The sequence below is a fragment of the Podarcis gaigeae genome (genome assembly GCF_964106915.1).
Source record: "Podarcis gaigeae genome assembly, chromosome: 2".
Lineage (NCBI taxonomy): Eukaryota > Metazoa > Chordata > Lepidosauria > Squamata > Lacertidae > Podarcis > Podarcis gaigeae.
The window spans coordinates 71,489,490-71,503,935 of NC_139679.1; the positions used below are offsets into that span (position 1 = coordinate 71,489,490).

The 14,446-nt window shown below is 44.2% G+C and overlaps 1 protein-coding gene and 1 long non-coding RNA gene across 3 annotated transcripts in view; one reads left to right on the plus strand and one right to left on the minus strand.

Moving 5' to 3' along the window:
• CAMKV (CaM kinase like vesicle associated) overlaps positions 1–14,446 on the minus strand; it is a 63,351-nt gene that overhangs the window by 16,683 nt on the left and 32,222 nt on the right. For both annotated transcript variants that reach the window (XM_083726624.1, XM_083726625.1), the window contains exon 2: positions 198–306. In XM_083726624.1, the coding sequence (XP_083582750.1) occupies positions 198–292 (95 nt within the window). In that variant the 5' untranslated portion in view covers positions 293–306. The remainder of the gene's footprint in view (positions 1–197; positions 307–14,446) is intronic.
• LOC310838869 lies at positions 3,385–4,554 on the plus strand. The gene is made up of 2 exons (XR_014561190.1): positions 3,385–3,548; positions 4,288–4,554. It is a non-coding gene; the product is annotated as an uncharacterized lncRNA (long non-coding RNA).

Sequence of the window (14,446 nt, forward strand, 5' to 3'; positions counted from 1 at the left end):
GTGGACCTGGATGGCTCTTAGTGGCAGAGGGGCAGACCTAAGTCTCAGCTTGTCTGTTGACTGCAGTTGACAAATGGAGTCATTGCAATGGAAACTACCCTTTCACATGACAAGTGCCCAACTGGCAACCAGTGCCATTTGTATAGGATGCATAGAGTTGGAAGGAGCTTTGAAAGCAAGGAGGAGCAAAGACTTACGTTTTGATGACCTGCCCTAGGTCATATCTGTCAGTCACCTCAGATGGCTGGTTATAATCCTTCTTATCGCCCAGGGTAACGCATCCAAACGGCATTGCCAAGTTTGGTGCTGAAATACAAGAGAATAAAAAGCTTTAGGTCATCACCCTTGGATTCAGGTAGTTTCAGGCATAGTGATTAGGGATATTTGAAGGTCCACCAGCCACTGCACCACAGAGCAGTCGTGCATTTCACTCTCATTATAACCAAGTCAATGGGGAAGCCACAATCAAGGAACCATCACCTACTTAGGTCGGAATAAGGGACTTCAGTCACTCAGTTGCAGTTGCAATATCCACTATAAGCTGCTATTTGCTCATCCGTTTATAGTCAGTCATTTCAAACACTTTTTCTGGCTATGTTAGAGCCAGACTTGATATGGCCTTGGAATTCTGTGAATGGGATATCCTGTTTGGGTTTTTTAAGTTGAAAGCAGTGGTGGGAGGTCCCTCTTTGGAACATGTCCGCGATGCGGAGGGATTTTCACCTTTTCCCCTGCATCATCTTTTGTGCCCATTAAAATTCGGCCATCTTGTCCTCCACTTATTTTGTGTGTGGCTGCCCCAACCGATTAGTGACACACTGAAACAATGCCCTTTTAAATGTATTGTGGAAGGGCAGATTATTGCTCTGTTTCTGTTCTTATTTTTATTATGTATTTTGTGTTTTTATATTGTAATTGTATGATGTAAACTGCCCTGAGATCTATGGGTATAGGGCAATTTACAAATTAATAAAAATAAAAGAATTACTATTATTATTCTAATTATTACTGGCTCCATATATGCCAAAGTTTATGTAATGATATGCAATTGAGCTAGATATGCATATATAGATAAGGAAAATATATGACTTTTTCTAATAATAATAATAATAATAATAATAATAATAATAATAATAATAATAACAACAATTGTACACCACCCATCTGACTGGGTTGCCCCCCAGCCACTCTGGGTGGCTTCAAGCATATACAAAAACAATAAAACATTGAATATTAAAAACTTCCTAATACATGGCTGACTTCAGATGTCTTCTAAAGGTTGGAAAGTTTACAATTATTCTATATATGAGCCTCATAAAAACACAATAGCTCATAATAACGCACATAACCCATTTCAAAAGATATTCGACAGGAATGCATTTTAGACTTTTGTAATCCATGATGCATATTCCATATGCTGATAGTGGAATATGTGTCAGTGACCATCCTGTAGCCCAGTACTGGCAAAAATGCCGTTCATAAAAATAAATTCTGTAATTTAAAACGGTACAGAACCTGAACAATTATTACGAAACTAATATCTTGTGGTTATACAGTGTGGAATCCATATAGAAAATATTAATGTGTGTAGTTGCTAAGAGAGTCGTGTTATTCCCCCCCCCCCGATCAGAAACACCTCCTACCTTTAAAAACAAAACACGTCTTTCTGTAATTGGCCAAGAGCCACAAAAATATTCCACGGAGTGAAACCATATGACAGATTCATATGTCTGACGATCAGCTTAGCTAAATTGGCTCTGCTCCATTAAACAAATGTTAATGGACACATACAGTAGATTCGCCATCTCTATTAGAGGTAGAAGACTAGTCTCATTCCCCCCCCCCCCCAAAAAAAAGAAACACTACAGAAAAGGATTTAGGAATACTCCAGCATGCAGTTGGTACCTACTCACAGAAAGGCTCACCTTAAATTGTGTATTGCATTGCTTTAGATTTAGTCCGGCTTTTCTCACACATGAGAATTGCCATGGACCCTATCTTCATAATACTGCTCAAAAAGACGCGTGGAAGCTCAGATGAAAGACTGCAGTAGAGGACGAGTGACTACTTTCTGTTTGCCCGTAGTCCTTTAGGTCAAACCTAATGGGCTGAATCCATCACACACGATGGAACCCTGCTGCCACTCGCAGTTACTCAGCATGTGTCTATTTGCCGCAAGTGGTAATGTGCATACGACTTTCCTACATGGAAGTTAATATCCATCCATGTGTGGAGCAGCCCTGAATAAAAATGTTTTGCAAGCATCCTGCACAAATATATATGAATGCTGGGTGGGTGGGGGAACAGCTGCTGCCCCTCCCATCTGTGGTGTCATAGGCCTCCTCTTGTGTGTGAATCTCGAGATTCTGGAAATACAGCTTGACAAAAAAATGAAGCACAAGATAATATACCCAGGTCAATGCTGGGATTACTCATCAGGCAGCTCCTTGCCTTTGGGTTGTCACACAGTGATAGTGACAGGTGTATCATTAACGCATCTCCAGCAAGTGTAATTAGCCAGCAGTGCATTGAACTATGGTGCAATAAGCTCAGAGCAGAAACCCCAGTAATCATGCTCCCATCCATCACAAATCGAGAACTGCCATATTCAGTTTCCTTCTTTTTAAAAGAGCTCTCAGTTCCGAAAGTGTACCGAAATCACACGATCCTCACAAAACAAAAGCAAACCTTTCCTCGCCCTCCCAATGGCATAGAAATGCTGAAAAATTCAATTCTTAACATGCTCAGCCAAGCAAAATCAATCAGGCTCCCCACCGTGCTGACAATCTCGATACCACATTCATACTTGTAACGTTTGGCAGAACTGGTAGAAAAAGAGGGGGAAGGGGGATGGATAGAGGTGCCTGTAATCCAGAGGTTTATCACAACCCCCAGGTTCTCCATCTCAAATAACTGCAGTAGTGACTGACATTCCACAAAGTGATGATGCTCATAGCTCAAGGTATCTTTCAGAATGTGTTGCCTTCTGCACCCTGTAAGCTATGAACTGGGGTGGTGCTTTCAGGAGGGAGAGAATACAGTTTCCAGGTAGGTTTTGAGCCTACCCACAATACCAGAAGCAAACATGTTAAGTATTGGGGAAATGAGGGTCCCAAACCAGTATCAAACTGTGGTGTGGACTCCTGATTTGATTGCAAGGTATGGTTTCTGCAAACCATGATTTGCCACAAGTGGATTAAATGGCAAACTATGGTTTTCTGTCAATAAGAAGCAGAAGCGTATAAACTCTCCACATGCATGAAGGAGGAGGGAGCAGGTATCCATGGTTCTTAATGACAAATCATTACTTTGACATGACTTCTGAATGCAGCCAGGGAGTGGTGGCTGGGCAAGAACACTGACCAATTTCCTCTCCACCAGGCAGTCATGGGGCAACGAGAGGACTTTGTTTACTCTCCATGTTGTCACACAGCCAAATCTGATTGGCTATGCGGTGCTGTGATATCCTCATCTTAACTGCGTGATCCAGGATTGGTTGGGCTTACACAAGCACTGAGCAAGCACTAAAATGCATGAAAACAATGAAGGTGGGTTTTGTTTTGTTTTTGTGCACGCTTTCTTTTCCCCAACCCTTAGCATGATACTTTATGGCTTACACACCTCCCCACAAACAACAACCCAGGCGGCAGATACCAAAGCGCTTGCTTTTCATTTTTGATTGGGAGACCCCTACATCCAAAGCAGATGTAACAGTATGACGAAACAGCGTTCTGCTGTTACTGGAAACCTTCCATCAAAATCTTTGAGTTGATGCCTCTCTGTTTTGGTGGAATTTGCACAACTGAAAAACGAAAGGGGGGAAAGTCTGTAGCAGGAATCTTCAAACGTGACTTTCCCAAGAGCTCACTTCTCCCTGCAATGCAGTGTTTCTTACTCTAAGGGAGGGTGGGGAAGTCTGTGGCCAAACATTGTTGGATTTTGATTTTCACCAGTCCCGGCCAGCCTGAGCAATGTCCAGGGATGATGGAAGCTGTAGCCTGGCAACATCTGGAAGACAACGCCCCGCCCCTGTTCTAAGGAATTCTGTTGCCCTCACCGCCCCTGGAAGCCCACTTTCTGCAGCCTTGTCATCTTCAGCAGCCCTCACTCCTTTGTGACTATGCTTTTGAAGCAGGAAGGGCCCTTGTCACTTTGATAAGCTTCCACTGGGAGCTTGCTGTTGTCCTTTCTCTTGCAATGAAAACTGAAGCAATTAGTTAAAGGGGTCCAGGGTGGTGTCGGAGATTGCCACTTCCTTTTCTAAGCTGCCATTCTTTCATTCCACAGCAAGCGGATTGCTAACAGGCTGCAGAAAGCTATGCAGATGGCTCGCGCCTAAAGGCCTGCATGCAGAGGTATTGTGGCACAATGGCAAAGAGAACCGGATGTGAACCAATACATTCCTACATCAAAACTGAGTCACGAGATAGACGTCGGAAAGCCACTATCAGCCTCATCAGCCCCTCCCCTGCAATATGGGGACTATGATACTGACCTACCAGTACCTTATGCAAAGTTGATGTGAGAATTACTGAATAAATGCATGTGAAATGCATTGGACACTTTCATTAACTCCACGTCAATGCTATATTATGCAATACTGGCCCAGTTTTCTACTCACTCTACTGTAGTGAGACTCCATATATGCAAGGTACACAGCTACATGGGACCTATGAACACCTCTTCTAATGCGGAGGCTTAGTAGCTCCCACTGATTGCTACCATCACTGAGTTTGGACTGTGTATTGGGATTGTGTCTTGCAGTGTCCGTTCCACATGAGAAAAGAGGTTAAAAAATAGGTTCTTTAATTTGTACTCTTCTGTGAGGCATAATTGGGCTGCAATCTCAATACTGACCAGCATCTGCTCAGTGGGGATAACTTTATGAATTTTATGACCCATCTCATCCAACAGCTCGAAAGGAAAGTGAATTGGAAGAAGGACGGCGACAGCTGGAAGAAAAGTTTACTTATATATTTACCAAACTTACACCCTGCCTTCCTCCAAGTGCAGAGTCCATGGTTCTCCCTTATTAATTTTATCCTCAGAACAACCCTGTGAGGTTGGTTAGGCTGAGAGTTGGGCTGAAAGTCAGCGGCTGGCCAAGGTCAGCAAGTGAGTTTCATGCCTCAGGGAGGACTTGAATCTGGGTCTCCCTGGTGTATGTTCACTACGCCACACTGAGAGCAAGCCCAGCATCTTGCTATGAAAAATACATTGTGGGCTATGTTAGCGATTAACTACTGCTCAGTGTTTCTGCTTTTAGTTATTGTGGCATTTGTACAGCCTCCCCCAAACTTTGGTCCCTAGACATTGTTGGATTACAGCTAAACATGGACTACAGCATGACCTATGATTGGGGATGATGAAAGCTAAAGATCAAAAACATCTGGTGACACAGTTGCGGAAGACTGTTTTAGTATTTGTGCTTCCAGAGCACATCTTTGATTGCTTACTGTTTATTTGATTGCTTGTCTGTTGCCTAATCTTGCTGTGTTTGTTTTATATCCTTATCCACCTTGGGGACTCATGGGTGAATATGTGGGACAGAAGCATTTTTAATAACACAAACAACATGAAATAAATAATGCTAAGCATGATAGACTCCCGGACACTGAACTGGGACATGAACCATTACACAAAATGCTCATTTATATAGGTATGATTTGTGCCACAGCTCCAGCTTTGGCTTCTGTTTACAGAGCCTGGAATATATGAAATGGGAATAGACAGAAGTGCTGACATCCCCATCTAGAATTAAGTACTGTGTGGATAGCTCTCTTCAGCTGATTTCTCAATATTCAGCACGAAGGCTACTAGCTGAATGAGCTAACTGCCCCCAGTGAAAAATATTGCAAAACAGATTAAACATTTGCACCAGGTGTTCGAGCTCAGATGGCCCTTGCACTCTTTTGCTTTGTGTTTCTTACTGCCAAGAGAGAAAGGTGCATGTGTGACCAGTCAGCCAGGGTTGCTAGCTCCTACTGGCATGTAAAAGCACACTTTTCAGGGGACAGGAATGGATAAGAGAATGGATGGACCACACACCAAAAGTTAATATTGTTGGGCATAGGATAGGAAAGGATGTGTACTTGAATCTCCTCCTTGCCTAAGAACTTGTAACGCTTGTGTTGCATCAGAAGTCCCCACCCCATCCTCTCATCCCAGCATTAGAGGATTTAAAGGTAAGGTAAAGGACCCCTGGACGGTTAAGTCTAGTCAAAGGTGACTGGGGTTGCGTCGCTCATCTCGCTTTCAGGCCGAGGAAGCCGGCACTTGTCCACAGACAGCTTTCCAAGTCATGTGGCCAGCATGACTAAACTGCTTCTGGCACAACGGAACACCGTGATGGAATCAGAGCAGCGCACGGAAACGCCGTTTACCTTCCCACTGCAGTGGTACCTATTTATCTACTTGCACTGGTGTGCTTTTGAACTGCTAGGTTGGCAGGAGCTGGGATAGAGCAATGGGAGCATACTCTGTTGTGGGGATTCTAACCGCCGACCTTCTGATTGGGTAGCCCAAGAGGCTCATTGGTTCAGACCACAGCACCACCTGGGTCCCTAGAGGATTTATAGGGGCTTGACTCACAGGGTTGTCACAAGGTTTGTGAACCTTTTTGCACATGCCTGTTATGCATCCCATCATTGTCTGCTGTGGGGCCAGTGAGCATGTGAGCCATGGCCTTTTGTGTTGTGGGGCCCAGGCATTGGAACATAGGGGCATAGAAAGCTGCTTACATGGAGTCAGACCTGTGGATCCATCTAGCTTAGTACTGCCTACACTGACTGGCAGCAGCTCTCCAGGGTTTCAGGCAGGTCTCTCCCAGCACTACCTGGGGTTGATTGAACCTGGGGTTTCCTGCATGCAAGGCAGATGTTTTGCTACTTACACATCTTCTCGAATCTCCCTCCCTCCCTTTAGAGCTGAGATTGGCTCCCTCATTCTCCTCCAAAGAAATGGTGAAGATCAGGCTTTTAATAACAAGGGTTTCATTTTGTTATTCTGGTGCCTATGCTATGTTTTTTTGTCTTTCAAATACAGTTGGGGTTGGGTTTTTTTTTGGGGGGGGGTTACTCTTTGATCCTTATGCTGTAGGTATATTTCATACTTTAGGCATACATTTTGTATGCTACTTTGGGGACCTTTTGGTCCAAAGATGGCATGCAGTCAAATTTACCCCACCTTACTTTATCGCCTAAGTAGCAAAGAAACAAAAGCAGCAACAAATGCCAGCAAAGGAGATCGGCACAGCTCACAGTGACTCACGCAAGTCACATTGTGAAATCCATGGTGGTTGTTAACCAGGCAATTATTTGTTGCGACATCAGGCCAAGGTACTGGCTACATGCACTCATGCGTTACTCTCCCTGGACTTTAAATTTTTATTTTTAAGAATAACACACAACTCAGTTACTTGGAGCCTGCAATTAGGAATATAAGGAGCTGCAGAGACAGACCACAGGTCCTTCTCATTCAGTACTGTCTACACGGATGGGCAGCAGATCTCCAGAATTTTATGCAGGATTCTCCTCCATTTCTACCTGAAGATGCTGGGGACTGAACATAGAGGGCTTGCTTTTTACCTTTTACTTTCTGCATGAAAAGCAGATGCTTTAGCACTGAGCTATGGCCTTTCCCTATGTTGACACTGGGGAGGAGATACTTAGCCCTTTCCCTGCCTGCTATTCCCCCCCCCCTGTAAAAACTGTTCCAGCCAATTGTTTTTCTACCCACTTTAGAAAATACAGGAAAAACAGCCAGAAAGAGGAGAGATTTTGAGCAGAAGGTTGTCCATAGGAGAACGGGTTAAACGTATTAACCACTTTGTGCTGGAAGTGGCAGCTTCCCATGGCATTTTGTATTTTCTATTTTTTAAAAAAAACACACAGCAAGAACTAGGGGAAATTACACAGAAATGTACACAATATTTAATCTGGCACCTAGAAGTGACTTCAGGCAGAGCCCAGGAGCGGAAAGGACACTTGGCCACCAGAGGTCGCTGCAATGCAAATTATTGGCCACATTGTATGTCTGTGATTCATGTGTGCTTGCCTGGCTAGGGAATAAAGGAGAATTGTTGCCATCTGGGTCCACCTTTGGGGAACTGGAAAACGGTGACAAAAAGGATCGAAACAATCATTTTTAAGTGTAACACTCAAAGAGGCACGTGGCCACTTTTGACTGGAGTGTGGAGGAACAGCGAGAAACAGTGTCTACATAATAGGAAGCCACATCTCTACTTAAAGGGGGTGATGGTAAGTATTATACCAGATGTAAAAAAGACATTAATATACATAGACCAGTATTTGTAAAGTCTGAGAAGCTTTTCAAAAAGGGTAACAGTGGACATAGAAACATTATGCAGGCCACCGCAAGCGTATAAAGTTGTATGCGGGGAAATTAGAACCAAAATAATAAAACATTTACAACCCTCCAAGCAACAGTCAAAGAATGCATATTCAGTGCTGGCAATTCTGGGCAGCACACAGCATCCATCCGCAAGAAATATCCCAATGAAATATGGCAAAAAGCCAGCTTTCTGAAAAACCATTGAAGCTCCAGCTCCTCAAATATTTATTTATAAGCTACCTTGCCTTCACACACACCACACACACACACACACACACACACACACACACACCAGCTAGAGGCAGAATATGAGTGAAGTTTCAGTAGAGTGTTCTGTAGTGACAAAAAATAATAATGTATATTTTCTTCTCTTCAGTAATATGGAATTTTAAACTTCTAGTAATCTTGAGCAGTTTTTCCCAGCTAGCTGCACCCACCAATCGGTCTCGACCTCCTGTTTTAACTGGCATGAGGTCACCACAGCCATAGCTAGTGGTTTCTGTAAACTCCAGCTTCAGTCCACAATAATTGGTTTTTGTGTCTTTGTGTGGTGTGGTGTGTCATTTCCCTCTGCCCTTTACATAGCTGTGCCACTGGCAAGCCTGATCTTATGGTTGCTAAGCCTTCTTTCTCTACTGGGGAATTATTCTCAACACTGGGCTGCATCTAACAGTGTTGCTCTGCACATGACAGACTTCTGCTTCCACAATGGAGCTTCTCTTCCCTCCCCTCCCTTCTGAAAATGTGGGATCCCCATCACAGAAGTTGTTGACATCCCTCCTCTGTGCTGTGATCCAGATATGAACTGGCCCCCACCAAGTGGCTGCTTTTTGGATAAGACAGCTAGAACTGCAGTCACAAAACTCTGCCTATTTGACCTAAAATATATTATAAAACTGGTTTTAACTTTACAAACAGAATCATTGTGTCAGGTAGGACCTCCTAGGCCACCTCGTCCAACTCTCTGCTGGCTGCAGGAGCATCTCCAACAGATAGTTCTTCAGCATCTGCTTAAAACCCGCCAGCAAGAGAGAACCCACCATCATCCCTCCAGGTTTAAAGAGAATGTATTGATAACAAAACCGTGTCATGAAAATGTAGGTGCTGTGGCATCCTTTTCTGTATTAGACACTGGCTGAAAGAGATAAACTAGCTGGGGCACAAATGGCCAGTTCTCACTGCAAAGATTTGAGATGTCAGGGTAGGTGTAGTAGTTAAGACTAAGGCCTGAGAGACAAGGGCCCAAATAGCTGAGAAGCTCACTGGGTGAACGTGGGCCAGTCACTGCCTCTCAGTCTAACCTACCTCACAGGGTTGTTGTAGGGATTAAATAGGGATGAAATGAGGATGAAATGAGGGGGAGAACTTTGTACACAGCTTTGAGCTCCTTGGGGAAAAGGTGGGATATAAATGCAATAAAATAAATAGAGATTAAGATGGTGCCCCAAAATCTGTGTGATACTTGCTCTTTACAGAACAGTCATTAATGACCTGGAAAACGAACAAGCGAAGTGACTAAATTTCCAAATGATGCTAAATTATTCAACACAGTTAAGTCTAAAGCAGGCTGTGAGGATTTACAGAAGGATCTCACAGTGTTGGGAGAAAGGGCAAGGAAATGGCAGATGAAATTAAACGTTGGTAAATGTAAAGTGACGCATGCTAAGAAGAATTAAAGCCCAATGGTACTTCCACTTTACTGCGTCCAGAATTGGCAACCAGCATTTGAGGAGGAGATCTCGAGACAGCTAGAGATGGGACTATCAAAAAGGCAAACCGTGCTAAAGGGGATTCATATCTTCATATTAGAAAATAATGAAGCATCCGGTCTTAGAAAGGATAAAACTTTGAAAGGCAGCAGCTAAGATGTTATAATACAGGCATAGTCAAATAATGTATGGTTTGAGGAGAGACAATATAGAAAGTGTATAATTTACGAATGAACCACAAACAGAATACAATTCATTCTTGTAACTTATTAGCATTCAGGAAAGCTACGTACAGTGGTACCTCGGATTACAGACGCTTCAGGGTACAGACGCTTCAGGTTACAGACTCCACTAACCCAGAAATAGTACCCTGGGTTAAGAACTTTGCTTCAGGTTGAGAAAAGAAATCACATGGTGGCAGCGGGAGGCCCCATTAGCTAAAGTGGTACCTCAGGTTAAGAACAGTTTCAGGTTAAGAACGGACCTCCAGAACGAATTAAGTTTCCCCCCTCTTTTTTAAATATTTTATTAGTAATTTCAACATAACATTTTATCGAAAAACATATCATCCTTAATCCCCCCTATTTTCCCCTCCCCTCCCCAAAATATAGCCCACCCTCCCTCCCCAGACTTCCCTCAGCTCCTCTCTCGTTTATCAACATATACAGTATTATTTTCTGCATGTTACAAAACTGTACAGATCCTTAATTTATCTATCTAGATGTTATCATTAAGTTCTTAACCCAAATTAAATTCTTAACCCGAGGTACCACTGTAATAGCTAACAAAGAGGTTTCAAAGAGATCTAGCAAAGTTTGTGGAACCCAACAAGGAATGGGATACTTTGTTGGTGCCTTGTCTCCCGGAAAATAGGACATTGACTATTGCCAGAGATGTTCTGCTGGGCTAGAGGAACTACTTTTTTTTCTATTGGGGTATTTCTACATCATGAGCCTATTTCAGCTTTATAGTGTCATAGCTTTCTGAGAAGTGCAGTTTGGTGAGGGTGCTAAGGTTTCAGACAAAACGAGGGCCTCATCTGGGGCCAATGAGGGGAGTCATGAGGGCTGGTTTTAGAGGCCTGCCCCCCCAGCCTACACTTAGGGGAAGCACATTCCAGATGTTGGGGGTCATCACAGAGGAGACCTTGCGGCTCTGCCTTTGCAAATCTTTCTACTGTGTAAACTGGGACATGGGACAGTTGCTCTTCTTCAGAGGAATACCTAGGGTCCGTTGCAGCCTTGCCCCCCCCCCAATCACTTTACCTCAATAGCCACATTAGAAATTAACATATTGGCCTGAATATAAACCACACCTTTAAAATTGGAGGGGGGCAATGAATATGTTGCTCCATTCCTCCTCACAGTTCCTGGCTGCATACCTGGGGGGACAGGAACTGCGCTGTGTTGCCGGCAGCCTTCCCTTTCCTCGCTCTCTCCCTTCCCGGCCTTGGGGGAGAGGACGAGGGACTATGCACAGGGTGGGCACCCCTTTGCTGCGCTCCTGGCGCTGTTTGCCCCACGCTCCTGGCTGCATACTGTAAGGTCGTGGATATAAGCTGCACTTGAACTTTTCACAGTCGGAATTTTTTTTTTGGGGGGGGAAGTGAGGCTTATATTCAGGCCAATACTGTACTACATTTTATGAGACCCAAGTACTCAAAGTGTCCAGAATGAGGGTGAGGAGAGGAGGAAGGGTGAAAAAAAAATGCATGCGTTTGTGCCACGCGGTGTGAGAAGGGTGGGAAGCTGCTCCTGCGTTTGATCTCACTACATGCACGTCGCTAGACGCACACACGTCATGCACTCCATAGTCTCCAGCAGTCTACCTTCATACCACCCTTGCCATTTCTCCTACCGCTCAGCTCCCAGCTCTTGTCTAAATTCACAACCTTAAACAGATAATTGGACACAGATTTCTTGGGCAGTTTTTGCACCCCAGCTCAGACCTGCATGCAGAAGAAAATGAAGGTTAGGGCAGGATGCATTGGGTACCACAGGGAATCTATGAGGGGCTGTAGGAAGTTTTGGCAATGTTTTCCAAAAAAGATCAACAACTTTGTGGCTGATGACCCCCTAAAACCAACTTTGGGCAATAACCTCTCTGTGCTTCTTACAGATCTAAGGGAGTGCTCTGGAGGGATGCAGGGCCTAGTGGTCTGCATGTGACCTTGAACTTTATAGAAGTCTGTGAGAGTTGTACTGACCGCTTAATGTCTACACGGAAGTAACTGCACATGGGATTCTAGCCTAAATTAGTGTTGCTTAATTCCATAAGTAGAAAACTCACGGACAGACAAACCCAACAGAAACTTTAGCCATGCTCTGTTTATGGTAGCCTCTTGCCCCAGTTTCTGTGTGTTGCAATGAAGGACAGAATATAAGGTTTAGAAATTATTTTTTATTTTGACCGTTTGTATCTGCAAAGACCAGTTCTTATAATCCCGAAACAATTTTTCAGCAGTTCATCATTATTCATTGACTTGGCAGAAGCTGAAATTATGCTAATTTTGGTCTAGTAACAGAACAAAATGGCAAAACATTTTTTTTCTGGTCCATAAAAATATTATATAAAATGTATCCAGTGGAGCACAATTTCAGCGATCCAAATGGCAGTGGTGTGCATAGTCCAGAGTCTGCTGAACCAAGATTTGGAAAAGAACCTAAAAGTCCTGATGAATCAGACCAGAGGCCCATCCAGCACAGAAGTGTGTTGTCCACAACCACATCTCACATGCTACAAGAAGATGCCTGTGGGAAGGCTACAAATAGGGCAGGAAGGTAATAATATTTATCTACTGTTGTTGCTCCTGGAACATACTTTAGTTTAGAACAAAGGTGAGTAACAGTGCAGGGGGCATGGTAGAAGGGTACAAGATTGCGCATGGGGAAAGCGCACAGGGATAAGTTTCCATTTTTCTCTCTCTGATAATACTTGAATTTATGACCATTCAATGAAGCTGAACACTGGGAGATTCAGAACATGCAAAAGGAAGTACTTCTTACGATCATTATAAATTGCTTTAACAATTTCCTTTTTTATGGTCCATCTCCCATCTCTGGGAATCAGGGCTATTATCAGTTTAACTCTTTCCTTTCCAAACCTCATTGTCTTTATAGCTCCCCCGCCCCTCCTTTGCAGTTGGGAAAGAATCATGTTCAGAATTGTTGTGCAGGTGTGTGTGGGATTTAACCCTGTCTGTCCCACATCATGGTTCCAATGAAAACTGTGCCCCTCCCCACAACATTCAGGGTTGCTAATGGCTGCATGACATTATTTGAATTGCGCCCTGAGGCACCCGAGCCACAAAGTTCCAGGAGAACAAGAAGTCACACTGACACGGAATATTTGGTTTATGAGTTCAAATAGGCCACAACTTTATTGGTCACATATGTGAGCGGTTTGGCTTAGGCCAGGCTTCCTCAACCTCGGCCCTCCAGATGGTGGCACCACGAGGGTCCACGTAGGGGTTGTGGGCCCTAGCCCACGCCCAGGCTTTGGACAGTATTCACACCTCGGATCCCTTTAACAAAGCCTTTCTCAACCTGTGGGTCCCCAGATGCTTTTGGACTACAACTCCAATCACCCCAAGCTAGCAAGGCCAGAGCTCAGGGATGATGGGATTTGTAGTCCAACAACATCTGGGGACCCACAGATTGAGAACCGCTGCTTTAACAGGATACCCTTACCGAGGAGGGGCAGGCAGGGCAACAACCTCCCCTCCAACCAAACAAAATCTTACCCAATGCCTAACCTCACAAAAGTTGTGACAATTGCTACTAGGTAGGTGAAAACCAAATGGACGGTGCCAATTTGCCAAGTGGAAAAAATTCCTACCTGCCCCAACAACCAGGCTACCGATAACTGCTATAGCAAGGTCATATCAAATCAAAGCATGATAAGAGGGTGGGTGGGGTGATCTGACAAAAAGGCAGGAAGAGGGAGCCAGCCGGCGGTGCCAAGTTTAAATGGCCCGTAGCCACACCCACTTGGCAAGCTGATTGGCTGGGGCTGCCATCCAATGCCAATGACATGACTGGCTATGACGTAGGGGTGAGGTAGTGTACCTCCCCCCACGCTGGAAGACCTTGAGGCATGGCTGTCTATGTGCAACACTGCCCACCGATATAGAGGTGAGAGGACTTACAAAAAGCTGGAAGTGCCATTGCTATTCCACCTGCAGTTTAACACAGAACTACAGATATGAAGGCCCCCCCCAAAAAAGGGGGGAAGTGAGAGCTGGACCATAAAGAAGGCTGATCGCCAAAGAATTGATGCTTTTGAATTATGGTGCTGGAGGAGACTCTTGAGAGTCCCATGGACTGCAAGAAGATCAAACGTATCCATTCTTCAGGAAATCAGCCCTGAGTGCTCACTGGAAGGAA